Raw genomic sequence first — 26,807 nt, 5'->3', positions numbered from 1 at the left:
GTTCAACACACCAAATAACATCTGAAGATTTTCACTGACTGCTAGATTCTGTGTTGTAACCCACAACTCAGCAAGTCTGTTTGAAGATGGAGGAACTGTTTGAGTGAGGAAGACAAGGGAGAGAAAATGTCTGTTGGGAAACTAGAAACCTCTTTTCTAAGGGTGGGGGAAGAACATACGTAAACATACTGGCCTCTGAAAATCAGAGCAGGAAAATTCCTTTCCGCCTTTATGCTGTAAAGCAAAGTAAATTCTGCCCATCCAGCAAAGATGCATATTCCCGTCCTTATCTGCAGGTTTTATATGCACCCCTCCTGACAGTCTCAATGACACACAATCTCCTCAGATACTCTCATGTTCTCCTTCTTGCTCTGCATGTTTCCCTTATTCACAGTATACATTTTTTGACTTGTATATTGATGTAGTTCTTGTGAGACCCTAACTGTGCTAACTATGGTTTTGGTCAGTACCACAGGGATTTAGAGAAGGTGTAGTAGCAGTGCAGGACAGACAGATTCTGGCAGTTACATTCTGTGTCTATCTGGGCACTCATCTTAGTTCCCCATAGGTTACCCCTGAGAGCACAAATCTGAGTGTGTTTTTCCATTATGGCTATCTAACTTTCCTATAGATCATCTTATTGAAGGCTGCTAGTCTGAGTTTAAAAGCTGGATTTAAAACAGCATGGCTACTTTGGATTTAGGATAACTTCAGGTCAACTCTTCTCACCAGTTTTCTTTTGTTTCCTCTATGAACTGTAATGCTTATAATTTATTATTAATTGTTGTTGAAATTGGTAAAACTTACTTTTAAAAATATTACTCAAATGTAAGGGTTACAGAGATAAAGGTAGTTCTCTCCCCGCCGCCGTACAAATAAACATAAAGTACAGAATAAGCCCTGCCTTGAAGACTGTCTAACCTAGAGTAAAGCAAGAAACAGCACTGGAGTTAAAAACCAGGGAATTCTTTCTCAGTCTTTCTCACTTCAGCTGCAATCATCTTTTTTTCTGAAAATACATTAGTCCCATGATCTGGTAATTGTTGAAACACTGACTGACAATGACAAACTTCCTTCCCCTCCCCTCCTAAACAGTCCCATCTAAGTGCTTTGGGGACTAAAATAGGAAGTACAGACTTCCTATTTTACAGGCAATTACACAGACTTTCCTTGAAAGGGTGTGGTCTGCTTCTTTGAAAGTGGCATTTGAGGTGCATAGGAGATATAGCAGATATTTTGAAGACTTACTTGCCAAGAAAATCCTGTGGTCAGTTTATTCCTTCTGTCTCCAGTTCTAGGGAAGTGTGGGTCTGCTGGTTTCTGCATCAGAGGATTCTGATGCTGTGGGGTGAGGCTGGACAGGGACAGTCGCCCATCAGGTTGAATCATCTGCCTCACAGACATCTCTGGATCCAGGTAAGGGAACTGCTTCCTCTCTAGGGAAAGCAAATTGGCAGAGAGTCTGCTCTCATACGAGGGTTTGTGAGTCATTTAGGCATTCATTAGCCGTAACAATTATTCAAGGGCTCAGCTAGCTGTTTCTAGTGTAAGGAAGTGACATTCAGGAATCTGAAAGTCAATAGGAATTGAAAAGGAGTTTTTTCCATGCTCCCCTAAAGTAGAAAAGAGTCTCAGCTCTGTAACATACTTGAGTAGGTGAGTTTATTATAGTTTTGAGCAATGAGATGTCCAAAAGGACTTGAATTCCAGTATTGAACAATATGGTGTGTGGTCTTTGAACTACTCAATCTAGTCTCAATCTCAACAATTACAAAAAAAAAAAAAGATAAATTATTTCCTTTGCATTATTTCTACAATTTGCAAATTGTTTGGGGAGCAGCTGGAAAAGTAGCATATTGAAGAGAAATCTGAAAGTGAATAAATATGAAAATTCAACCCCTATAGCTCCCAGGAGCTATGTAGTTGGGGATCATATTTTTAAGAAAAGGTAAAAAACAGAACACCATTGCGGTTCATTACGAAGACTTTGAGCATGAAGAGCAGAAGGATGACTGAATTTGAAGGTTGAGTTCTCTTCACAGAGTAGGATTTTTTCCTGTTGCTACTCAGCTGAAAGAACCCCTGCACTTCCTTGGAAATGTGCATTTACTTCTTCATTCTTTGCTCATATTGCAAGCTCACACAATAAGAAGACATGGATTTTGTTCTACAGTAAACACTTGGAGAAGTTCTTTCTGAATGTCACTCCAAAACGAAGCCTAAAGAAGTTCCCTAATTCAGTTTTACTTCTTTTTATGTGAAATGAAAAGAAGAAGCTCCATAACAAGCAGAGCAAGAGAGTAGCCAGTGTACAATGAAAACAATTATCTTCTGAATTAGGATCAAGCTTGTGCACGGAGGACAGTATGAGCATGAAAGAGATTTTCATCCTTCTGCTGAATCTGTATTTGGTCTTCAGTGTCCAAGTCCTTCGAGGTGAGTTTCAAATTTATACTCTCTTTTATCCTTCCATTATTGCCTTTCTTTTTTTATGTGTCTCCTTCTTTCAGCTAATGTCTTCTTCATTTTCTGCTTCCTTGTGCCACCATTTATGCTGTAGGAGAACAGACATCTCGATCAAAACCAGGGTGTAGCAGATGCATGTGCAGACAAATCAGTTGAATGTTGGTGGTATGGACAGATGAAACACTAGACAAATGGATGAGATGAACAAGCTGACTGGTTAATGAGTGAATAGGAGAAAGAATAGACCCTGATAGTTAGTGAAAACATAGGAAAACGAAGGGCTGTGTGATCCATATGGTAGTGTACAGGAGTAAAGTACAAGTGGACAGACACAAGACGCAGATGTGTGTGTGGGCTACCAAGAACATCATCCAGATGACTTGATTTTCTTGTGGAATTGCTGACAGAAAAAGACACCATCTGCCATATCCATTGCTTGTGTTTCTGAGTTTAATGTCTTTCCTCTTCCCATGCAGAGAGATTTTCTCTCTTTCTCTCCTCTCTCTCTTTCTTTCTCTTTCTCTCTCTTTCTTTCTCTCTTTCTCTCTCTCTCTTTCTCACTCTCTTTCTCTCTCTTTCTCTCTCTCTTTCTCTCTTTCTCTCTTTCTCTCTTTCTCTCTCTCTTTCTCTCTTTCTCTCTTTCTCTTTCTCTCTCTTTCTCTCTTTCTCTGTCTCTTTCTCTGTCTCTTTCTCTCTTTCTTTCTCTCTTTCTCTCTTTCTCTCTTTCTTTCTCTCTTTCTTTCTCTCTCTCTTTCTCTCTTTCTCTCTTTCTCTCTTTCTCTCTTTCTCTCTTTCTCTCTTTCTCTCTTTCTCTCTTTCTCTCTCTTTCTCTCTCTTTCTCTCTTTCTCTTTCTTTCTCTTTTTCACTTTCTCTCTTTCTCTCTCTCTCTCTTTCTCTCTCTCTCTTTCTCTCTCTCGCTTTCTCATTTTCTCCTTTTCCTTTTCCTTTTCCTTTTCCTTTTCCTTTTCCTTTTCCTTTTCCTTTTCCTTTTCCTTTTCCTTTTCCTTTTCCTTTTCCTTTTCCTTTTCCTTTTCCTTTTCCTTTTCCTTTTCCTTTTCCCTTTTTCCTTTTTCCTTTTTTCTTTTTTTCCTTTTTTCCTTTCCCTTTGATTTAGCAGAGCTGTGAATGGGAAGTATCTCCTTGGATCGCACAATGCGTCAAGATTAAGCCTGTACCCATCCTAAACATATCAGAATAAAAGTATTGTCAGAAGGTGTGTGTGGTGGTTTAGTCCCTGCTCGGGTCTGAGACCACGCGGCCGCTGCCCCTCCCCCACAAAGGGAGTGAAATACAAAGCCCCGGGGCTGAGATAAGGAGAGGTTTAATACAACAGAGCAACAGCAACACAACAAACAACAACAATAACAATAAGAATAACAGTAATAACAATGAACAGAGCAAGGTATGTACCGATACAGCAGTGAGAGCAGAGAGATCGCAATAACACCCGCGCTCACTGATTCTCCCGCGCTCGGGTGCCAAGAGGTGACGTCAGCATGGTATTGAATAACCCGGCTAGAGCTTCCCCCCACTGCTGGGGAAACTTAACCCTATCCTAGCTAAACCAGGACAGTGTGCCTGATGGACATCTACCTCTTCAAAGACAGATGCCAATGCCTGATGTCTGCAGCAGCTGGGGGAGTGATGTTGCCTGGCCCAGTGACAATTGCAGGACATCTCCCTTTGAGATCTCTGAGGGAGGAAGTATTACAGTGTAGGTCAACTGGTCTCTTGTCATTCCAAGCCTTAGCCTTACATCCAGACCATCCCTTTCTGTGTAAGATGCTCCATTTTCTGGTTATGCAAGGAATGCTGTAGAACTTACTTTCCACTGGTTTTCAGTAAAAGATCAAGGTAAGGTCCCTCTTATGCCTGCTAGCTAAGACACCATCATGCTTTTCTGATGTCTTTTGCCAGTAAAAAGCCCCTCAACCAAGCTGATAGTAGTTCTCATCCAGAAAAATTATTTGAGAGACACACTTAGGTTTGCATGCAGATATCTCTATCATCTGAAGGTCATATCCCAATAGTGCAGCACAGATACTACCTTCAGAGAAAATAAAGAAGGAGAAGAAAACAACTTGCTTTGTAGTGCAAGTACCACAGAAGGCCTGCATTTTCCCACTTCACAGTTGTGAGATTAAAAAAAAAAAGTTATTGCTGACGAGAGGTCTGGCCATTTCTGGGTCATAAATCTAGTTCCAACAAATTAGTTTGGGCATTCTTCTGAGTCTTAACAAGATTCATCCCAGAGCATCTCACTTTTAAATATACCTTTCTAGTGTCATAACCTTTACTGTGAGGTTAGTGGCAAAGAAGTCCCATACAGCAACACACAAAGATGAAATGATCACCATATGCTTGCTTACTATGATAACTACTGATACCCAGAGACAATCAGTATTTGAAAAGTGATACCTTAGCTAGAATTATGTGCCTTGCAGGCACAAAGGTCTTACTTCATTGTTATTACTTGTAGCTTGGTTTGGACACTTGTGTATTGTGGAGATATGCAGAATGGCCACAACTCTACATATTTTCACCAAGAGTTGTTTTCTGGTGCCATGAGGAGAGTAGTGTTATCAGTGCCTTCCCCATTCTGCTGGCAGAATTGCTGCGCCTCCTGCTGTCTCTTTCTATTTACATTTGTAATCATTGCATCTTTTTGCCTGAATTCCTTTCTCAGAGAGTATCCCTATGAAGAGCTTGAGCTGCTACAATGACTACAACTCACAGATGACCTGCACATGGATGGAGCATTCAGAGGCTCATGCCCTTATTAGTATGATTCTTTACCACAGGCGTGATAAGTAAGTACCTGAAATGTGCTGTGCTGGATGAAAGTCCAAAGGGAAATTGGCCACCACTTGGAATCCCAGGGACCAGAAGTCAGGTTTTCAGAAAGCATGGCCACCTCTTTCTGTCATTGGGTTAAAGTAAAAGTTATGTCTGCTTCTGAGGCCTCTTCTAGGAAGGGAGGAACAAATAGGGTGTGCTAGTGGAGTTATTTTTATCACCTTTACAATTATTTTTCCCATAATTTTTCAGTGGGATCATAGATATGAAATAAGATGAGGCATATAGGTTGCTGGTAATGGTGTGGAGAAGATGGTGTCAGAACAAGTGTGAGCCTGAGTGTTGTGTATAAGCTTAAAAGGGAGGAGACATTCCCCCTGTTATTTTGCCCATTTAGGACCATCACTGAGAGTATGGTTTTGGTCACTTCTGAGAAACATGTATAGACTGTGTGTTTGTGAGATAGAGAAGACTGGTAAGTTCATCTGTGCTATCACTTTTCCTCCCAGAGATACTGGTCTGTTTATGACAGTATCTCTCTGTTACATCTGTTTCCTTATGAAAAGGGAACTGAATCACCAGACTGGATCAATTGTGAGGATAAGAAAGGATAGATAGGGAGGAATAGTCAAAGGAGAGAAGAAGACAAAGATGAAAAGCTGAGAAGAAAATAAATTTGAGCCTGGGGATACAGTAAGGAAAGGAAAGAGAAAGAATTCTTGATTTTATTGTAAAGAAGAGAGAATTAATAGACCGAAAAGCAGCTGAAATCAGTCTTTGGAACAGGACCTTGAAGCTAATACTTCTGGGAAAAGATGATATATAATTATTTGGCCCTTTGGAGGATTCTGTGAAAGATTGTTATGTGATGGAATGTGTGGATCACACAGGAAACATGGCTAAAGTGAACTAATTAGACAAGCAGGTATTAGGTGTGGACAGTCACACAGCTGAAATCAAAATGGCCAATGATTAAACAGGACGAATAATTCACTAAATCTCAGACTGCAAGGGAACACTAGTGAGTAGATAGAAATATCTTCAAGACTTCATAACCCTTGAGCTGACTCTTGTTTAAGGGTACACACATGTATGGTCAGCCCTACCCATACTTCAGGAATATCCCTGGTTTCCTTCCTTCCTAATACTCAACTTTTAAAAATAGCAATAGTACTGAATAATGCTTGCTGACATATAGTTGACTAGAAGACTCCATCCTATCCTGGAAAACAGTATTTGGCCTTAGATATTCACAACTTAATATTTCTCATCTGAACTGGAACAATATAATATACTGGGCATGAAGCCATAAGCAAAACAAAATTCCAGAAGGTACAAAAAGAAGCAACACATTTCTCCAGCAGCTCAGACTACTGCAAGCACACAAAGCTTATCCTCTCCCTTATAGTTTAAAATATTGTTTCTAATTTTCATGCTCCTTAGCCAGGAGAAAAGGATGATTAACATTCTAGATAAAATCTTTAATGAATACGTAAGGTCCCTTGGCAGAACAGAGCTACTAACGATACAGAAGTACATTTTGGTTGGAGAATTCTTTTTTAAAGTGTCTTTCTGGGACTGCAGAATTAATGTCTTTAAGAAGCTAAGGATCATCAGAAAGTTTACTGCCTTTCACTCTAAGTAAAATGTGCATTTCCATTATATTAGTTTTCATCATACTATTTCTCACATTAAAAAAAAATGAGATTACATAGATTTAGGCTTAAAGCTAACAAAAATAGACTGGTACCAAAATATAACATTCTGCTACACAACTTTGAAATGGGAAGGCATTTGACAAAAATCCTGGTGTTAAAAATGTTTGTCATATTAACTGATGCAAAATGGGACTAATATGTACAGTGAGAGAGTAAGTGCCCAAGTAAATTATAACAACAGAATGGGACGGAATTGGTTTCAGACATATAGTTTTGCATTAACTATAGGTCTCCAAATCAGATGTTTATAGATCACTTCCTCTGTACACAGGGAGAACAAGGAGATGCTTTGCAAACGCCAGCCAGAAAATGACTTACGAGAGGCCCCAGACTCCTATGTGCACTGGGTTTGTCGCAACACTACAAACAATTTTGGAATAGGGGTAGATGACTTTTACAGCTTCAAACCCAACAAGATACTTCAAGCAGAACTAAATGTCAGTCTTTTCCAAAATGGTAAGGATTAATTACCAAATTCTCATTTTCCAATGAATATTAGGGATCTTTGAGAATGTATTTGCTAGTCAATCAGCAAGTGAATTCCACTTCCATGGTGAAAACTGCCAAACACATTGAGAAGATGGGGCAGGGAGGGGAGTGGGCAAGTTTCTGGGGGCAGCTGGACCTGGAAGGTGGACTCAAGCAGGAGCTACTTGGTGTGGCAGGGATAAGACAGAAATGAGAAAGTTTACCAAGACATTTTCTTTCCCTCTTTATGTCCCTGTCCTCACTATCTCATCTCATGGGTTGTACCTTCACCTTCCAGTTCAGACCCTCCCACCTCAAAACCTCTCGGTCATCTTGGTGAGATCAGGAGACTTCTTGCTGACCTGGAAAGCAGCTGATGGAAGCCAAGGGCTGGGCAATGCACTGGAGTATGAAGTCACTTACAAGCGGCAGTGGGAGTCCTGGGAGGTAAGAGCCGAGGAGGCGGGCTGTCCTGGTTTGGGCTGCACTGTTTTGGGTGCTTGAGAGCCTGTGGTAAAAGCTGTGCAGATGAATGGCTTTTCCATTCTCAGGCACTGTAAGAAGGTGCAGCAAATGTTGTTTCAGGTCAGTTGGAAGGGGTTCTCTTTCTGTTTGCAAGTAGCTTGCCTAGTGAAATACCATTTGTCCTGAGTTGAATGCAAAGATCTGTTCTTCACTGGAAAAAGCACCGCACTTGATTTTGAGTTGGATTTGATTTTGCCCTGAAGTGCTCCCAAATGGAATTAAAGCACATTCCAAGAGGAACCTGTGCGTTCATGTGGGAAAATGGCAAAATACATTTGAAGCTGCTTCCCCTACCAGGAGGATGCACTTTTATTTTTTGGTAGTTTTTAAGCGTGCATATCCCCAACTCCCCCATTTCCTCCCTCCTCTCTCTCTCTCTTTCCTTTCTCCCAACCACAGAAAGCTGCCTCGCTCTTGCTCTCCAACACCACACTTTGCCATCTCAGCCGTGACAGCCTTGTCCCAGGGAGCAGCTACGTTGCCCGTGTGCGAGCCAGACCAGGCCAGGCCAGTGGCTTCTCTGGGCAGTACAGCGAGTGGAGCAAGGAGGCGTCATGGGAGACCCCTGAAGGTAGTGTGGGATGGAGCAGGGCCTTGCAGGGCTGGAAGTGCTGGCTGAGAAGAAAGACCTTTCCTATCACTTAGCTTGCTCTCATCTTCTCTGAAGGTGGCCTTCAGCCCAGGAACCTTCGCTGCCTCTTCAACGGTGCAGATCGTCTGATGTGCAGCTGGGAAGTGAAGAAAGAGATCATCACCTCTGTCCTCTTTGGCTTGTTCTTCAGGGCTACTCTGGCATCAGCGTACGTGCTCGGCCCATGGCAATGTGCCTGCGCCTCTCCCATGGAGTTTCTGCCCTGTCCCATTCCCCCTGGTCTCAGCTCAACCTCTTTTTCTCCCCTCAGAGAAGAGGAGTGCTCTCCTGTGCATGAGAGGGCTTTGCCCCACGCCCCGTACGTGGTCCAGAGCTGTGAGATCTCTGTTAGCAACTCCAGCAGTCAGAGCCAGTACCGTGTGTCTGTCCGGGCCAAGACAGAGGAGAAGCTGATTGAAGCCTACAAGAACAGTGAGTTGCTGTGTTGTTTCTTGCTTCTCCTGGTTGTTTCTTGCACAGATACCTGTCTGGGCAAGTGGAGCTGAGGACAGCAGTGGTGAGGAAAAGCGGGTGGGAAGAGGAAGAGACCGGGACTGATGAAGGAAGGAACTGGACACTGTGTCAGGACAGAGGTCTGGGAGAGGTGGCTTGTAGGTGTGGAGTTCCTCAGTGGCACTTGTTACTATGAGGGAGGTGGTGGCAGTGCAAACTGCTGTGCAGGAATTCAGGTTGTGACCCAGAGCTTCTCCGTGAGCGACTCACCCTGCTGACTTCTCTGTGATTGACCTTCATGAGTGTCCCAGGTGACAGGGAGCCGTGGTGAGAGGTGTTTGTGGGGAGTGTGTCGTTATGTGATTTCTCATGAAGCCAGTGCAGCTCTTGCAGGTTTGTGCAGTGGCCCCTGCAGCACTGGATGAGGTCAGACTCATCTGCTGAGTGAGGTGCACCAGGTGGATCATCTCTGCCTGCAGGTATCTGGAGGTACTGGTGCTACTTTTCACAGGCTAAAGCTGGGAGAGCTCCTGCAGTGGGTGAAAATATCAGGTAGTAGCTCCAAGAGAGCTGAAAATCTGTGGAAATGTGGTGCGCTAGTACAGATGTTTCAAATATTGATTGCTTTACTGCTTTTCTGTACACAGGGAGCGCTGTCAATATTAAAGGATACGCATTTTCTGTTATTTAATGTGTCTGCTGGTTAATTGCATTCAGCTAGAAAATGAAGATGCAGAGAATGGAGAAGTGTTAAAAAGCTGGGAGTTCTTGCATTGCATAAACCAACATTGTTTTCAGTGCCTGGAAACTATTCACAGTGGTGAAAGGGAGTGCTGGACCATTATGTTGGTAAGTACTCTGAGACATTCCGTGTGTTCCAGTTAAGGTGCTGCCACCTGCAAATGTGTCGGTAACAGTGACAGAGAGCCAAGAGTATGAACTGAGGTGGACAAAACACACTTTGGGATATAACTTCATAAAACAGAGATACCAAGTTGAGTACTGGAAAAACAACCAATATGAAAAGGTAAGTCTTAGAAAGTGCAGGAGTCCTGGGTTTCTCTTTGCTGAGCAAAAGGGAAGAACAGTTCCTCTCACCTCTGTCATTTGTGCTTTTTTCTTCTTCCCAGACTCTCCAGACATTAAATATCAGCAACGATGAACCTCCTTTCATCTTCACGCAGCAGATGCTGGCATCATCTACAGAATACAGGGCAAAAATGCGTGCAAGGGTGAATACACCCCTGGATTATGAGGGGCCTTGGAGTGAATGGAGTGAGGAGTTCACATGGAAGACTGAGAATGGTACTTTTCATGCAGGCTACTTCTGTAAGGATTTGTGGACTGTTAATGGCTGAAATGTCGCTATAGAAAACTATATTTTCTCAGCTGGGGTTGAAGCTAGGTCCAGCCATGAGCTAGCTGGGGTTGCTTCACAAGGTAGCTGTCCTGTCTGCACCCTTGCAGTACAGCAGCAATGCTAATGGAGGAGGTGAGCAGGAATGACCTTTTAAACTTCTTTCCTGCTTCCCTTCACAAGGTGAATACAACCAACCATAAACTTTCCACATGGAGAAGTAATCAAAGATCCTGCCCAAAGGATTATTCTTGTTTCCAGATTCCAGTAGTCCATTCTGTTAGCAATCACTGAAGAGCCTGAGACTGCAAGAAGACAGAATATAAGCCATCAGTCTTTTATATTTGTGGAGTGAATATAGGGTTGTGTAAAACACACAGTAGATTCTAATGGATATAAAACCTTTACATGTTTTTGCAGTTTCTGGACTTAGAGGCAGAATGTCTGCTATCATATGGGCTTGTGCCCAAAGTAATAGGATCTTACATGATTTGTCCTGAGGAGGCTTGTAAGACAGTAGGCAAATATTGATGAGAGTCCACAGGAAGAAAGTGGTATGTTGTTGATGATAAGTTATGCCCATTAGCAGAAAAAACTTTTGTGGAAAGTCTCCGTGACCCCATCTCTTCAGGACTGTACAGAGTAAGGCAGACCTAAGATGCTTGAAGACATTCCTATTGTTCATGGTTAGAACATACCTAACCATCTATTTATTAGCACAAATTGTTTAGCTGATGTAATAAAACACAAAAAAGAATCAAAATAAGGTAAGTAAAAAATAAAAAAGAAGGTGGATACTTATTTCTCTTTTCTGTGTTTCAGTTCTGCCCCCAGTGGTTCTCCCAGTGGTGCTCCCAGCTCTCATCATCACTTTGCTAATAGTTGCTTATTGCAGCTATAAGTATTTCCTCAGGTAGGCTTGTGCTGTGACTTGGAGGTCTAGCAGCTTGTTGGCCTTGTGGGTGGCATAAAGGCTGAGGCACTTCTTGTCCCCCATGGGAGAGAGGTCTATGTGGAGATGAGCCTTGGTGTGCGATGGGCAGCCTTGTGCACGTCTGTGCAAGGGTAAGAGTTGGGTGGTGACATGCCAGAGCCTTGGTGGTGCCTTCCTCTGCTGAGCAGCACAGTGTACGGGGTGCATTTTCTTTTGGTTGCAGCCATGTTGAGAAGCAAATCTTGAAAACTCTGAGTTGTTGTTATTGCAGGAAGAGGAAAATGTGGGAGGAAAAGATTCCGAACCCCAGCAAGAGTCTCCTGATCCAGAGCTACCTGGGGGTAAGAGGGACCTCTATCTTGAAGAGTTCATTATTTCTCTTTCTTTTTCACGACTTCCAGTAATCTTAAGCACTCTTCTTGTCTCCTAGTTCACAATGAACAGACATCTTCTTTAGTCTATGACTTATTTTTAGGAGAAGTTCTGGTCATATGCAACATAAGTGAGTTCTTATATTTATACTAGTAGACTTCTTTGTGTTTTGCTTGTCAGCATTACTGTGATTTAAAATCAAGCTAGAAAATTTTCAGTAATTTAAAATTTTAACTGACTGAAATAAGCTAGTGTCATTAGCAACCTTCATGAGCTGGTACTTTCATTTATCTCCAAATAGTAATGAACAGTAATTCAGAGCTTTTTAGAATAGGGTGGTAACCCTACTAAAGAAACTTTTATTTTAAGGAGTTGGGTTTTCTGGAATAAACGTCACCACATGCCTGTCTGTTACCAGGACAAGCATTCATTTTAGGAAATCGAGGAATACACTTAGATAGCATTTGTTAAAAGATGTGTAAGTAGAACCTCCTTCCCTTCTTCATCCCTTCTAAAAAAACCCAACAGCTGGAAAGGGTGGTACAGGCATCTCTAGATTTTGGTGGTCTTGCAGACTTGGAAGAACAGCTAATTCAATAATGTGCCCACAGACAGACAGACAGACAGACACACATACTTTTTTATAAGAGTTGATTCTGTTCTATGTTCATAAGGGATGGGCTACAGTAGGTATAGATACATGGCAATTCAATGAGTGTAATTTACAACATGGCCTTTGTGTGAGGCAAATGAACACTTACAGTATCTACATTAGTGAGTGAAATAGTTAACATGTTTGTTAACCATTGCACATTTGTTACGTTGCTGTAAAATGGACTTCAATGGTAATGACCTGGTTTTATACATAATTTTCAAATAGATGGCAAAGACAAGGCATGGATTCTCTTGTGCCAGAAGACAAACTCGTTATGCTTATACTAAAGTCTCAAGTTAGTTTCTTTTGCCTGATGTCTACAGTAAAAACTTGAAACTTTTTCCCACTCTAAGAAGCACCTTAATAACTTTGTTTCCTATCCCTTACCTGTTTCTCTATCCACAAGTACTCACTGCCTTAGTTTCATGATTTTGAAAGATTCTCTCCCTGCACTGAACGTTTTGAAAACATTCCAGTAATTCTGTTTCTCTGCTCAGCTGATACAGAATGACAGTCATTACACTACTATAGGTGAAATATTGTGCAGAGTGTCCTCATATGGTGCTGGAAAAGAGTAGACACTGCACAAAGCAGTAGCTTTGAGGTTTATTGTGGTAGGAACCTGCAGCATTTCTACGAGCTCTTTAAGGGAGCAGCTCCTGTCTCCTATGCTGTATAAAGGTAGAGTAGAGTAGAGTAGAGTAGAATAGAATAGAATAGAATAGAATAGAATAGAATAGAATAGAATAGAATAGAATAGAATAGAATAGAATAGAATAGAATAGAATAGAATAGAATAGTTCAGTTGGAAGGGACCTACAATGATCACCTAGTCCAACTGCCTAACCACTTTAGGGATGACCAAATGTCAAAGTATATTATTAAGGGCATTGTCCAAATGCCTTTTAAACACTGACAGGCATGGAGCATTGACAACCTCTCTAGGAAGCCTGTTCCAGGGTTTGACCACTCTTTCAGTAAAGAAATGTGTCCTAATGTTCAGTCTAAACCTCCCCTGGTGCAGCTTGGAACCATTCTCACGTGTCCTATCGCTGGATACCAGGGACAAGAGATCAGCACCTCCCCCTCCACTTCCCCTCCTCGGAAAGCTGTAGAGAGCAATGAGGTTGTCCCACAGACTCTTTTTCTCCGGACTAGATAAACCCAAAGTCCTTAGCTGCTTCTCATAGGACATTTTTTTCAGCCCTTTCACCAGCTTTGTTGCCCTCCTCTGGATGCATTCAAGTACCTTAAAATCCTTCTTAATTGTGGGGCCCAGAACTGCACACAATACTCATGGTGAGGCCACACCATTGTTAAATACAGTGGGATAATCACTTCTTTTGACTGGCTGCTTATGCTGTGTTTGATGCATCCCAGGGTGCAGTTTGTGATTTTGGCTGCCAGGGCACACACTGCTGAGTCACACTGACCCTGCTGTTGACCAGCACCCCCAGATCCCTTTCTGCAGGGCTGCTCTCCAGCACTCCTCTCCCAATTTATACTTGTGCCCAGTGTTACTCTGTCCCAGGTGCAGAATCTGGCATTTGGACTTGTTAAATTTTATTCCATTGATGATTTCCTAATGCTCCAATCTATCTAGATCCCTCTACACAGCCTTTTGTCCCTCGAGAGTCAATGGCACTTCCCAGCTTGGTATCATGTGCAACCTTGCTAATGGTGCCTTTGACTCCTGCATCCAGATCATTGATAAAAATATTGAACTGGCCCTAGAATTGAGCCCTGAGGTGCACCACTGGTGACTGGTCACCAGCCAGACATAGCCCCATTCATTACAACCTTTTGAGCTCTGCTCTTCAGCCAGTTCTTCACACAGCACTCTGTGTATACCTGCTCATCTCACAGTTGGACAACTTGTCCAGAAGGATGCTGTAATGAACAGTATCAAAAGCCTTACTAAAATAAACAACCCCCTACATCCACAGCCTTCCCTTCATCCACTAGGTGGATCACCTTATTATAGAAGGATATCCAATTAATTAAACAGGACTTTCCCTTTGTGAATCCATGTTGAGTGTGCCTGGGGATTGCATTGTTCTTTAAATGCCTTTCAATAGCACCCAGTGTGATCATCTCGATAATTTTTCCAGGAACTGAGGTGAGACTAACAGGTCTGTAGTTTCCTGGGACTTCCCTCATGCCCTTCTTGTAAATTGGAATAACACTGGCTAGCTTCCAGGCAGCAAGGACCTCCCCAGACTCCCAAGATCTTGGGTAGATGATCAAGAGGGGTCCTGCCATGACGTCCGCTAGCTCCTTCAGTACTCTGGGACGAATCCCATCAGGACCCATGAACTTACGAACATTCGGCTGATACAGCTGTCCCTTTCCAGTGTCCACAAATGGAAAGTCACTGTTCCCACATTCATGGCCCTCCGACTCAGAGGACTGGGCAGTCCAAGGTCTATTGGTAGTATTAAAGACTGAGGAAAAAAACCACATTGAGCACCTCTGCCTTTTCTTCATCCCTATTTGTCAGGTGACCACCATCAACAAGTATTGGTCTAATGTTTTCTTTAGACCTCCTCTTGCTATTAACGTACTTAAAAAAGCCCTTCTTGTTGTCTGATACACCACTGGCCAGCTTCAACTCTAATTGAGCTTTGGCTTTTCGTGTCTTCTCTGCATGTACAAACCACAGCTCTATAATCTTCCTGTGAAGCCTGACCTTGCTTCCAGAGATCATGCCATTTGTTTTTCCTCTTGAGCTCCAGAAGGAGTTTCCTATGCAGCCAAGTGGGTCATCTGCCCTGCTTGCTTGACTTATGACACACTGGAATTGCCTGCTCCTGTGCTTTTAAAAGGTGGTTCTTGAAAACTGACCAGCACTTATGGACTCCCAAGCCCTCAAAAGCAGATTCCCAGGGGACACTGCTAAGGAGCTTCCTGAATAGCTTAAAGTTTGCTCTCTTGAGATCCAGGGTAGCACTTCTGCTGTCTTTTTTCTCATTATTCTGAAAATTTTAAACTAAAACATTTCATGACGACTGTGGCCAAGACAGCCACCTACCATCACGTCTCCCACAGGTCCTTCTCTATTCACAAATAACAAGTCTAGGAGGGCATCTTTCCTAGTTGACTCACTGAGTCCTTGTATTTATGTCAGTGGTAAGGCAATACGGGTTTGAAGTAATCATCTTCTGGAGAACAGAACACACCTTCTAGACATATTAGTGAAGTTGTATTCCTGTTTCTAGATGCTGTAGGCTTTCCTATTTGTTTTCTTTGTCCACAAGGAATGTACGGTTCTTGGTTCCACTGCCAGTGAGACACTGCTCTTTTGTCATGTCTGATTTTTCATTTTCAGAAAGTACATTTAGGAAACTGGCCAACAAGCAGCCAGCTGGACCTCAGCAAATACAACCTTTCAGAGAAGATGGAGCAGGCCAGTTTCCTTGAAGTTGTGGACAGGTGAGTGAACAGCACAATAATAGTGACACTGTGGATGATAGTCTCAAAGAGCTCCCTAAGTCATGGTAGGATATAACCAAATGTTCTGTCACTAAAAAGCCAATACAAGTTGCTTTTGAGGAAGGGATACAGTTGTTTGCTATCTGCGTTAGCCTGCTTCTCCAAGAAAGATTTTTTCTAACCCTATATGTAGCTATGTGTGTTTTCAGCTAAGCTTGTTTTATATTTAATGTTTACCTCAGTAGTATCTCTCATAAGCAACGTTTAACTTTCCCACATTCAGGCAGACGAAGACTTTGGCAGAGTACCCTGAGGTGCAGGCTAAAAAGACAAATATTTCGCCTGTTACTCTGGACCTACAGAACTCATATCATGCTTTAAATGAGCCAGAGCATGCCCCAGTTGTCTTCTCAAGTCAGACTGCTGGTCATTCCTTTCCTGTTTCAAGGAGAAACAGTGCTGATGAAAATATTGCTTCCCAGACAGCAATCCCTTGCTTTGCTTTCAATGGTCCATACTTGTACAGCCCAGTGATGTCCTCGCAGCCTGATATGCATCAGACCCTGGAAGTGGACCCAGTGGGAGCCCGTGAGAAATCAGTTTCCCTTCAGTATGTTACCCTCCCAAAGGAAGACTGTCCCCAGGCTCCACAGAGGCAAGAACAACCAGGAGCAGGCCCTCCACAGCCCTTCCTGCTCCCAGCTCAGAAGGAAATGATGCAGCACCTTGACGATGAGAAAGAAGTCTCACCGGCCCCACCAGCCTGCAGGAAAGGCACAAACATGAGAACAGAAGAGCAGAAATCTCCAAAGGCTCTTAGCTGTACCACATCTCCTCAGCAGTGCCCCTTGGAGTACATCACCACAGAGAGCCTGTTTCTGCCATCAGCCAGTGACTCCACGCATCCACCACTTGTCACTGCTGGGGAGTTACCTTGTGACCCACAGGAGCCGCAGCCCCCCAGCGACCACTCTTGCCATGAGTTTTCTTCTGGGAAAACTGCTGTCATGGTCTCCATTTCAGGTCAAGCACCAACCTCTTCTCCTGAATTGCACCTGGATACATTTGGAGACTATCTTACTGTGCCTTTAGATCTCCATGGACATTCAGAACCCACAAAGATTTCTTTGCCTGTCTTACAGAAGGGAAATGATCTTCATAGAAAGCAACCTTTGTCAGAGGGTAACTTGGTGGTGTTAAACCCTGACAGCAGTGAGCCAGTTTTCCTTTGCCAGGTTGGTGACTATTGCTTCCACAGCCTAAAATCCAGTGTAAAGTTGGATATTAGTGAGGAAGACCAGCAAGTCAAGAAACCTTCTGAAGGCAAGACAACACCTGGGAAGCCTGTATCTGATGATAAAACCATCACTGGCAAGGAGAAGGATGAATCAAAAATGCAGGCTATTCAGCTTTTCAAAAACCTGAAATCAAATGATTACTTTTCCTGGCAGCAATCTTTGAGGATCACAGAAATCCGTTAAATGGGCAAATATTAATGAATACCAAAGCTACAGGTAATTGAAAGAGCTTGCAACTATCTGATGAAAATGAATGCTCAAACAAATAAACCCCAGTTCCCTCTTTCAGCTTTCAGCCCAACATGTTGAAAGACTTGAAGTAGCTCAATACCCTTCTCAATGGCCTTCATGTGTTTGTCATGAAAGACAATCCAAGTATTGCCCTTTGGTGTTTTTCAAACTTTTTGGCTTATCCACAACGAACAGTTTAGCCTCCTCATGATCCTGTGACAGATCACAGTCATCTTGCAATAATACCAGATTGCCTGAGGCAAAACTCATGGCAGGAAATGCAGACAGAACAGCATGAAATGCTATCATCAGAAGAAGACACACTTAGAAACCTTGGAAAGAAAAATTACATTCTTAAGAGCAGGTTTTTTTAACTTTTCTGTGTGTGTAAAATAGATCTAAGAGACACAAAGAGCTCCCATATCTCTACCTTTTCACTACTGGCATGAAACAGGCATTGTCTAAGTTGAAAAAACCCAGAGAGTAATAGAAAGGTAAATTAAAAATGAGAAAAAATTGTTGAAGTCCAGGAAACCTTTCTTAATGTCAAGATACAGTGTATCACAACATATTCTAAGGGAAGAAGGAAACATTACTGGGATACATGAAGTAGGCTGTAGGGAAGCATGAGGAAGGAGATACATTACTGAAAGAAAACCCAAGGACTTGTAAGTTGCAGTGAGAGGAAGGGAGCCAGGCAGGTAACAGAAAGTGACAGACAAGAGATGTGGTGAAGGTGCACAAGCTTGTATCTGCTGGGTTTTTTCTATTTCTAATTGTTAAAGTACTATATGATTTTCTTTTAAGTTCATTAGCTGTTTATGCATGATATAATTAATCTTAACCATGCAATTTATTCTTAGGTTTTTTTCTGAGTAATAAGCTGTGTTGAGAAAGAGGACCCATTTTTTTGCCCAGTTCTGCTGTAAAGAAAGTGGTGCAAAGTAAGAGCATTTGTTCACAGTTGCCACTCTGTGATCAGTAAAAAGCTTTGGTTTCAGACCTGAAGGTGGGCTTGCATTCCAAAAAAGCATGTTTCTTTTTTCAAATATAGAATTTGTACTAATAAAATACTATTTCTTCCTGTAAATCTTTCCTTCCATATGTTAAAAACATTGTGATTGCAATAACATTACTATTAGCTCATCTGATCAGGCCTCAAAAAATTCTGTAAATTCAGCTATGTCAGCTGTGATGTAGGATGTTTTCTCCTGACTTTGCTATATTATTTGACAGAGATAATGAGAAGGTGGTTTGTGTTTGTGTCAGCTGATTCCTCCTGCTGGGTTAATGGGACATGGCCGATTCAGAAATCGCAGTGAAATGTATTGGTTCTTTTCAGAATTTAAATCCTTATAAATACCACTTTAAATCTGAAAGGTGTGCAAATTCAGTCTGGTGTTCTTGACAGCAAAAGGCAGGCAGCTGCAGTCTCTGATAGAGAATATTGATGAACACTTTAAGGGATTTTCAATTTAGTCCTTTCTTAATCAATGGATTTTTTTGTTAAGTCTCTTCTTTGGCCTTTTAGGAGTAGCACAAATGATTTCTTCCAGTCTGTATGATTGAGTCTATCTAGACATGTACTAAAAGGAGATGTTCAAATTCATATGCAAATTTGGTATCTGGATTCACATCTTAGATATGCATCATCTTGCTGGACCTTGAATTGCTGTGGTTTTAATAACCAAGAAGAATAGTGAATGGGAGAACTTTTATTCAGCTCAGTGGCTTTTGGATGAAGCCCATTTGCGTTGTGATCAGTAGTCTAAGAGCTATCTGTTCCTCCTGTCCTTCTGCACTTCACTGGGCATTTGCAGAGGCCACTTTTGGATTTATAGATACAAGAACATTTGATATGACCCCACAGAGCAGATATTATGATCTGAAGATCACTTCAGGAGCCTGGAACTTGCAGAGTAACATGCCATTGTCAGGCTAGGGGAGCTGAACAGTGGTTTTCTTTTGCAACTATAATGATTGTTTTAGGGCAGAATGAGTTTCTGTTCTAGGGACTCATTGTTCAGTACCATTATATAAAATATGTAATGAACATTGGAAGCAGGGGTCAAAACCTGTGGCTCTGCTGTGCCAGAGGAATCCGCTTCTTACTGGGTTACAGAATCAAAGCTGCCATAAACTTCATCTGTTGCTGATCCTATGAATCTTCCATTCTCTCCTGCATGAGGTCCAGCTGCAGTGGGGGTGGTAAAAAGCATTTTACAGTCCTGCAGCCTGGTGATTCAAGACTTGTGAGTCCCAGGTCTTCAACTTCCTGATCATTAGTTTTAGCCACAAAGTTACTGTGCAAAAGGAAGTTGCTGCTCCCTTCCCCAGTGCTAGGTAATGATATGCAGGAGATGAATCATCATTTGGGTGATTCAGGAGCCAATTAGGACATGCTTCTCTCTGTAGGGCTTCCCACTAAGTAGTTCCAGCCCCTCAGCCTGTACATCTGAGTGATGATTCACCAGTGTTTCCTATATAGTCAAAAAAGGAGAGGTAGGCATCTCAATTAAATCTGTAAATCACATTTTACAACTCTCTATTTACATTGAATATATAGTTATGAAATCATTGCAACCCTTTCGTTACTGTATGCTCAAACATCAAAGATTCTTCCTGTGTTTTAACAGCAGGCATTTTTATCTTTGTTGCTCTGAAGTAATCGCTTTATTATTCTCTTATCATAATCTTCCTCAACCAGAAATATATTACCTGAATTTTCATGAGATTAGGGTAGTAAGTATATTGTGACCTCAATAGCTCTAATTAAGATCCATGCTGAACTAGTCTGTGGTTCTGCTTCTGCTAGCCTGGAAGTTGTCTTTTATGTAAGGAAGGAAAATGAGGCTGAATGGTTTGATAGAAAAGGAAGCCTGCAGTGGAAAGCCCTCCAAGGCCTCAAGGAACAATACCTGGAGAATTTCTGAGAATCTTGTACCTCTGCAGGGTAATGGAAAACCCAACACACCCTGCCAGTCCCTGTGTAGTTTCTGGTCCATTCAGGCAAACACATTTGTACACACAGTCTTACTCCCATACAACTCCCTTGAACAATCTCTGCCTCTTCTCACTCCCTACATGCTCTCTCTGCTCTCACTACAGAGCTGAAATTTCCTTGAAAAGACACCCTGCATGTCATGTTCTGTATGTGGGGAATAAGTAGCACAATGACTTCATGCTTGCTTAGGCCCTTTTTAAGTCCTTCCAAGTGGCTGCCAGGATTCTGTATGCTCCAACCTTGATCCTAACAACTCCTCATATTACACGATGGATGTTTCACCATGGCATTAGGTGGGTGGACCCAGACTCCTCTGCAAACTTGCTCAGCATAAGCCAGCTTTAGGTCAAAAGCTTTGTAGATTCATTGTGTCCTTTCCAGTTTGCTGGTAGAGGAACATATGGTCCTCGCTGTTGAAGGATAGTTTGTTTGTCTAGAAAAGTAGATGTAAAGCTATCTGAAGCAATTGGATGGTTTTTCCTATTCTCTTTTTAAAATTTTTCCAGCTCCTTGTTTGCAGTGTGCACATACATTGCAAACTTTTTAGATGAGTACTTTTGCATCTGCTATAACATTGCAGTGTACTTCTGTTTGTCCTTCTGCTGCAGAGGAACATAGGATGTTGACACACATTTTAATGTTTATTTCATTCACTGCAGATTCATGATGGATTCATGATGATGTTTCAGCATCTAAAGACACCCTTTTGTTCCCTTCTATTTGCAGACAAGACTGTAATATAGGAACATAAGACTAACACATTGGGTCTAAACAGTAATTCCGTCTTGCCCAGTATTCTGTCTCTGCTAATATTTGCAGTGGATGCTTAAAGCCAGGGTGTAGTAGACATGGAAAAGTATACAGTAAATAATTAAATCTTTAACCAGTATATTTGCCTGGTATCTGGCTCAGAACCTTCCTGAGTTGGAGGTTACATCTAAGCTGTTGTAGAATTATGGACTTAATGGCTCTGGCCTTTAGAGATTCAACTCATCCCTTTCTAAGACCACTTAATTTTTGGCTTAATAATGTCTGATAACAAAGCATTAATCAATTTGTTTATAAATAAAAACATTCAAACAAAAAATGCCCACATTTTCCTGGACTCATTTTGTGTCAGTTGCATGATAAGTTTCTCCTTTGCTCTTGTTTTAGGAGAACTGATAAACCATCATTCCTTATTCACCATCTCCTGTTTGAGATGCTACAAACTTCTATTAAATCATCTTTCAGTTGTTTCTTTTTCCAAGCTGAAGAATTCCATAGTAATTAGTCTCTCTTGCTACAGATCCCATATTTCTGATAACACTTCTGTACTTTTTCTGTTTCCAGAGTATTCTAGAGTATTCCTTCGGAGATGGAATGACAAGAACTGAATATGTTAATTTGAAACATGTTAATTTGCCAGTTTGTGATAATTGGATTCTCCCATTACTATTATTTGTCTGCTCTCACAGGTTCTTTGGTCTTGTTGTATAGTTAGAATTCTTTTTTTGTCACATGAATTTCTATCTATTTATTAATACTCAATTGATTAATTGATTGAGAGCAGCCCTGCAGAGAAGGACTTGGAGATAATGGTCAATAAAAAATTAGATATGAGCCAGCAATGTGAGACTGCAGCCCAGAAATCCAGCTGTATCCTGGACTGCATCAAGAGAAGTGTGGCCAGCAGGTCGAGGGAGGTGTTCTGCCCCTCTATTCTGCTCTCATGGGACACCACCTGGAGTACTGTGTTCAGCTCTGAGGTCTCCAGCACAAGAAGGACATGGACCTGTGAGAGCAGGTCTAGAGGAGGGCCATGAAAATAATCAGAGGGCTGATGCCTATCCTATGAATAAAGGCTGAGAGAGTTGGGGTTGTTCAGCCTGGAGAAGAGAAGGCTCTGGGGAGAACTTATAACGGCCTTTCAATATATAAAGGGCCTTATAAGACCGAGAAACTTTTTAACAAGGCCTGGTAACAGGACAAGGGGCAATGTTTTTAAACTGAAAGAGGATAGATTTGGACCGGATATAAGGAAGAAATTTTTTACAATGAGGCTGGCAAGACACACAAACTTGTTACCTGGAGAAGTTTTAGATACCCCATCACTAGAAGTGTTCAGAGTCAGGTTGGGTGAGAGGTGTCCCTGCCCATGGCAGGGGGATTTGGACCCTTCCAACACAAACCATTCTATGACTCTACAGTCATATGATTCTGATTTTATACCCCATTTATACCTAATAACTTAGGTTTTCTCCATCATTGTTAGACTGGAATAACGCAGATAAAATTGTATCTTTCTCAGTCACCCAGATCTCTCAAGTAAGTGATCTCTTATCACTCAGCTTTCCAGATCATTTATAATTACGTTGAAGATTATAAATTCCTGGGAGAACTCACTTAAATCTTTCCTCCAATATGAAAACTAACCATTAATTTATCTCGTTTGTTTTCTGTCCTTAACTGACTTTAATCTACATGAGAACCTTCCTTTTACCTCTTAGTTTCTTGGAACTGCATTTTTGAGGGACTTCATCAAGCTTTTTAGACATCTAGGTATGATACACTAATTGCATAACCCTGTATCTGTTTGTTTCTGGAATTATTCCAAGAACTCTACTAGTTTTATGAGGCATGACTACTCTCTACAAAAGCTATGTTAACTCTTTCCCAGAACATTTCCCTCTACTATTTCTACTTTTCATTATAGTTTGTATCACCTATCCTGTACAAAAGCCAGTCTGATTGGACAGTATTTCCGTGGATTCTTCTCTGAGTACTCCTCAAAAACTTATATTTGGTACTTCTTTTTCTCTGATACTGAGGCGGGTTAAAGCCTTTGATTATTTACTACTACTTCTTGTTCTTAAGTTTCTTTACAGATTTTATTACAAGAAAGAAATTGAGTAAGAATGTAGGTTATGCTTGTAAAGAAAGTAATTATGTTTTATTAAACTGAAAGATTTAGTTGGAAAAGATAAGTTATCATTTTTTGCTATGTGTCTTGCCTCATTTACTTTTTCAGAATATTAAGGCTACAATAATCCTACTTTTAGAGTGTAGGCCTAAATTCACTTTTGAGTTTTTAAATGATTCTTTAAACAGCTTTTTTGGCACAACAAACATTTGACCCTTTTAACAGCTTCTTGGGCTTATTTTTGCCAATCTTGTTATTTTTATGTATGCCCTTAAAACATTATTGTAGTAATCTTGTGTCTTTTGTTGTTTCAACTTGTACAAGGTCTTGTATATTATTCAGGACTAAATCAGTTTGTTTCTTTTCTTGTGCATGTTTTCACAAATAGCTCCAAGAAGCAATCATTTACAGTGACTAAAAAAAGTAGAATCTGTGACTAGATCCATACTAGCAAACAAAGTAGACCAAGGTCCATTTCTGTCTGTAAGAGCAATTGACATAGAGCAGTCATGGAAGATTCATGTATCCAAGCTGTTTCTCCAACAGTAGAAGGTGGCTTCTTTCACAGTGCATATTGGAAACTGTCCCTGGCTTGCTCATTGACATAGACAAAACCCATGTCAAAGCATTCACTAAAAATTGAGCAGTCTATGGCCTCATTCCAGAGTTCAATCATTTGCCTTGTCCTGGTTTAGACTACCAGTGCAGACATAGCCTCATCGCAGTTCACTGTGATGTTTACCTAGTCTAGTATGATTGGATGTGCTGGGTCTGTGTGTGTGCCGGGGTTTTGGTAGCTGGGGAGGGGTCTACAGCAGTGGCCCCTGTGAGAAGCTTCTCGAAGCTCCCCTGGCTCCAAGTTGGACCCAACTCTGCGCCAAGGCTGAGCCAAGTAGCAATGGCGGCTGCACCTCTGTGATAAGATATTTAAGAATGGGAACTTGAGAGGGGGAGGAGTTGCGAGGGGGAGTTGTGAGGGAGACACCTATCTAAACACCAAGGTCAGTTGAAAAAAGAAAGGAGGTGGGAGGAAAGTGCACCGGAGCAGAGACTCCTCTGCAGCCGACGGTGAGAGGGCAGGCTGTCCCCCTGCAGCCCTTGGAGGTCCACGGTGGAGTAGATGCCCACCTGCAGCCCAGGGAGGACCTCATGCCAGAGCAGGTGGCAGTGCCTGAAGAAGGCCGTGAATCTGAGGGAAGACTGGGCTGGAGCAATTTATCACTGGGAGGACTACGGCCTACAGGAGAAATCCACGCTGAAGCAGTTCATGAAGAGCTGTAGCCTGTGGTGTGGACTCACACTGGAGCAGTTCATGAAGAGCTTCAGACTGTGAGGACTCATGTTGGAGAAACAATGTGAAGTTTGTGGAGGACTGTCTCCCATGAGAGGGACCCCATGTTGGAGCAGGGGAAGAGTGTGAGGAGTCCTCCCCCTGAGGAGGAAGGAGCAGCAGAAAAAACAGGTGATGAACTGACTGTAACCCTCATCCCCTGCTCCCCTGTGCCACCCTGGGGATGAGGTAGAGAAGTCGGGAGCAAAGCTGAGCCCGCAAAGAAGGGAGAGGTGAGAGGAAGGTGTTTTTAAGATGTGGTTGTATTTCTCACTGTCTTACTCTGTTTGATTGGAAAATTACTGTTGGTGGTGGTGATGTTCAAATTAAAATGATGTTTTGCCTGTGACCATAATGGTTGAGTCATCCTTCCTTGTCCTTGTCTCAATCCCTGAGCCTTTTGTTTTATTTTCTCCTCCCCCATCCCTGAGGGGTAAGGAGTGAGCCAGCAGCTGCATGGTGCTCAAACCACGACATTGGACTGTCCCATTGTTACTGTATGTCTGCCCTTCAGGGTCACTGGTCGTCTCTAGCATTTCACTCCCCTCCTTTTTGTCAGGTGATTGATAGCATAGCACTAACAGTATACCATTCCTTTTAGTGTGGGATAAGATTCTGCAGCCATTGAAATTCTGTAGTACAGCACAACTGTTGACACATACTCTGTTTGACACTATACTTTCTTTAGCATTAATGTGTAAATGTAAACTATTCTTCCTGTACAAAATGTGTATTTATGTATTAGTGTTCCACTGAATATCTTCTCTTCATTAAACTTCCATAATGCCTATTACATTTTTTTTTTTTAAAAAGGCATTTGCCAATGGTTCTGCCATTTAGACTGTATTTTTAAAGTGAAGTATTTGTATAGTTTTATATGCTCTGCTTACCTGGGTTATTGTTTTTCTTTGTTTTTTCTTACCTTCTATTCTACCAGTTTTTCTAAGTCACAGGCTTTCTGTGATTTCAGACCACACAGATACATCAATCTTAACAATTTACTTTCCACATCTGGCATGATTTCCTTGGTTTTCAATTTAAAATTGCCTCATAGCGTTTTTATCTTAAATGTCAGCAGCACTGATTCTGTTTTGATTAGGTGGAACCCATCTTATATAAACTCAATCTGCTTCAAAAATTTACCAGATACTAATAAATATAATCCCCTTTTCCCTACACAATTTTATCAATCATGCATTGAGTCTCTGTTATCTGACAGAGTGTATAAAACCATTGAAGAATGCTACCATGCGGGACTGCATTTTCAGCCTCCAGGTTTAAACTTTGGTTTCAAGACCTCTCACCCGCTGTTTCTTTGTTGGTGGTGTGCATATGGGCCACAACCATTGGGTCTTTCTTAGCACTTACTAAGAGAATGTCTTAGTAATGGTATGTGCCATCTTTTCAATTGCATGTGTCTTTTCTAGTAAAATGTTTTTTCATGTTTTTATTTACATGGTCATGACCTTAATTTTATTAGAAATGAAGGAGATATTTTCCTTTTTTCTGCTCCTGAAGGCAGCCCATCCTACTTAAGACACCTATTATCCTTTGCTAACATGGTACTTGTTGAGTAACTCATGGCACAATGCTGGCTAGTGTTCATGTTGCCCACGATCACTTTTTGGAAGGTGACTTCTTCCTGCAGTGAAGACCAGATCCAGCAGATGAGGTCCACTCAGCCCACCCATGGATACTGTGATATCAATCTGTGATATCACGTGCCAGACAGAACTTCCACTGAGTGCAAGAGAGGCTATGGATGGCCTCTGCAGATATGACAAGACCCACACAGTGTCTAAAGGATGATTTGGCTTCATCCTCATGTTCTGTTTTGGAGCTGAAAAACTTGACTTGTCCATCCATTCAGTCAAGTTACATCTCACTTTGGGATAAAAGATTTTAACTGGCTAACAAATGGCCTTTTGCTGTGTTGTCAGTTCATGATTCTGTGTTTTCTGACAGGATTAATTAAAGTCTTTTTGGTCAAAGAGTCCATCCCAGTAGTCCTGAAGAGATTACCACTGAATTTATGGCAATCTGCTCACTGCTTTTTATATATACCCATGTAAATTGCTTTCACTATGGTTCAGCAAACATAGCAGGAGAAATCCAGGGATTTATACTCACCCCTCCTACCTGGTCTTTGTATCAGAAGGCTTTTCTTGAACCTCTACGCTAAGTTGCTGCTAAAGGTTGTTACTGGATTTCACTTTAGATAGGGAATTAACATG

At 41.7% G+C, this 26,807-nt stretch overlaps 1 protein-coding gene across 5 annotated transcripts; it reads left to right on the top strand.

Annotated features, from left to right (window-relative positions):
• The first annotated feature begins 1,249 nt into the window (after positions 1-1,249).
• Positions 1,250-24,922, top strand: LOC141944545 (cytokine receptor common subunit beta-like). Of its 5 annotated transcripts, XM_074871258.1 has the most exons (14): positions 1,250-1,416; positions 2,138-2,436; positions 5,154-5,277; positions 7,253-7,437; positions 7,748-7,896; positions 8,374-8,545; positions 8,642-8,774; positions 8,877-9,037; positions 9,940-10,085; positions 10,189-10,363; positions 11,238-11,328; positions 11,621-11,690; positions 15,705-15,808; positions 16,092-24,922. In XM_074871258.1, exons 2-14 carry the CDS (start codon positions 2,367-2,369, stop codon positions 17,287-17,289), a joined length of 2,778 nt encoding a protein of 925 aa, XP_074727359.1. In that variant the 5' UTR covers positions 1,250-1,416; positions 2,138-2,366; the 3' UTR covers positions 17,290-24,922. The 5 variants fall into 5 exon arrangements, with proteins under 5 accessions (XP_074727359.1, XP_074727358.1, XP_074727357.1 ...); XM_074871257.1 differs by having other exon boundaries at positions 2,341-2,436; positions 8,642-9,037; XM_074871256.1 differs by having other exon boundaries at positions 2,271-2,436; positions 8,642-9,037.
• The last annotated feature ends 1,885 nt before the right edge of the window (positions 24,923-26,807 follow it).

The sequence above is a fragment of the Strix uralensis genome, chromosome 5 (assembly GCF_047716275.1).
Source record: "Strix uralensis isolate ZFMK-TIS-50842 chromosome 5, bStrUra1, whole genome shotgun sequence".
Lineage (NCBI taxonomy): Eukaryota > Metazoa > Chordata > Aves > Strigiformes > Strigidae > Strix > Strix uralensis.
This window is presented reverse-complemented; position numbering and strand designations above follow the sequence as displayed.

Coding starts and splice junctions, on each gene's coding strand:
- LOC141944545 (XM_074871257.1), top strand. CDS start 2,367: ATGAGCATGAAAGAGATTTTCATCCTTCTGCTGAATCTGTATTTGGTC. Junction 8,546..8,641: donor GTCATGGGAGACCCCTGAAG/GTAGTGTGGGAT, acceptor TCTTCTCTGAAG/GTGGCCTTCAGCCCAGGAAC. Junction 11,329..11,620: donor AGCTATAAGTATTTCCTCAG/GTAGGCTTGTGC, acceptor TTGTTATTGCAG/GAAGAGGAAAATGTGGGAGG.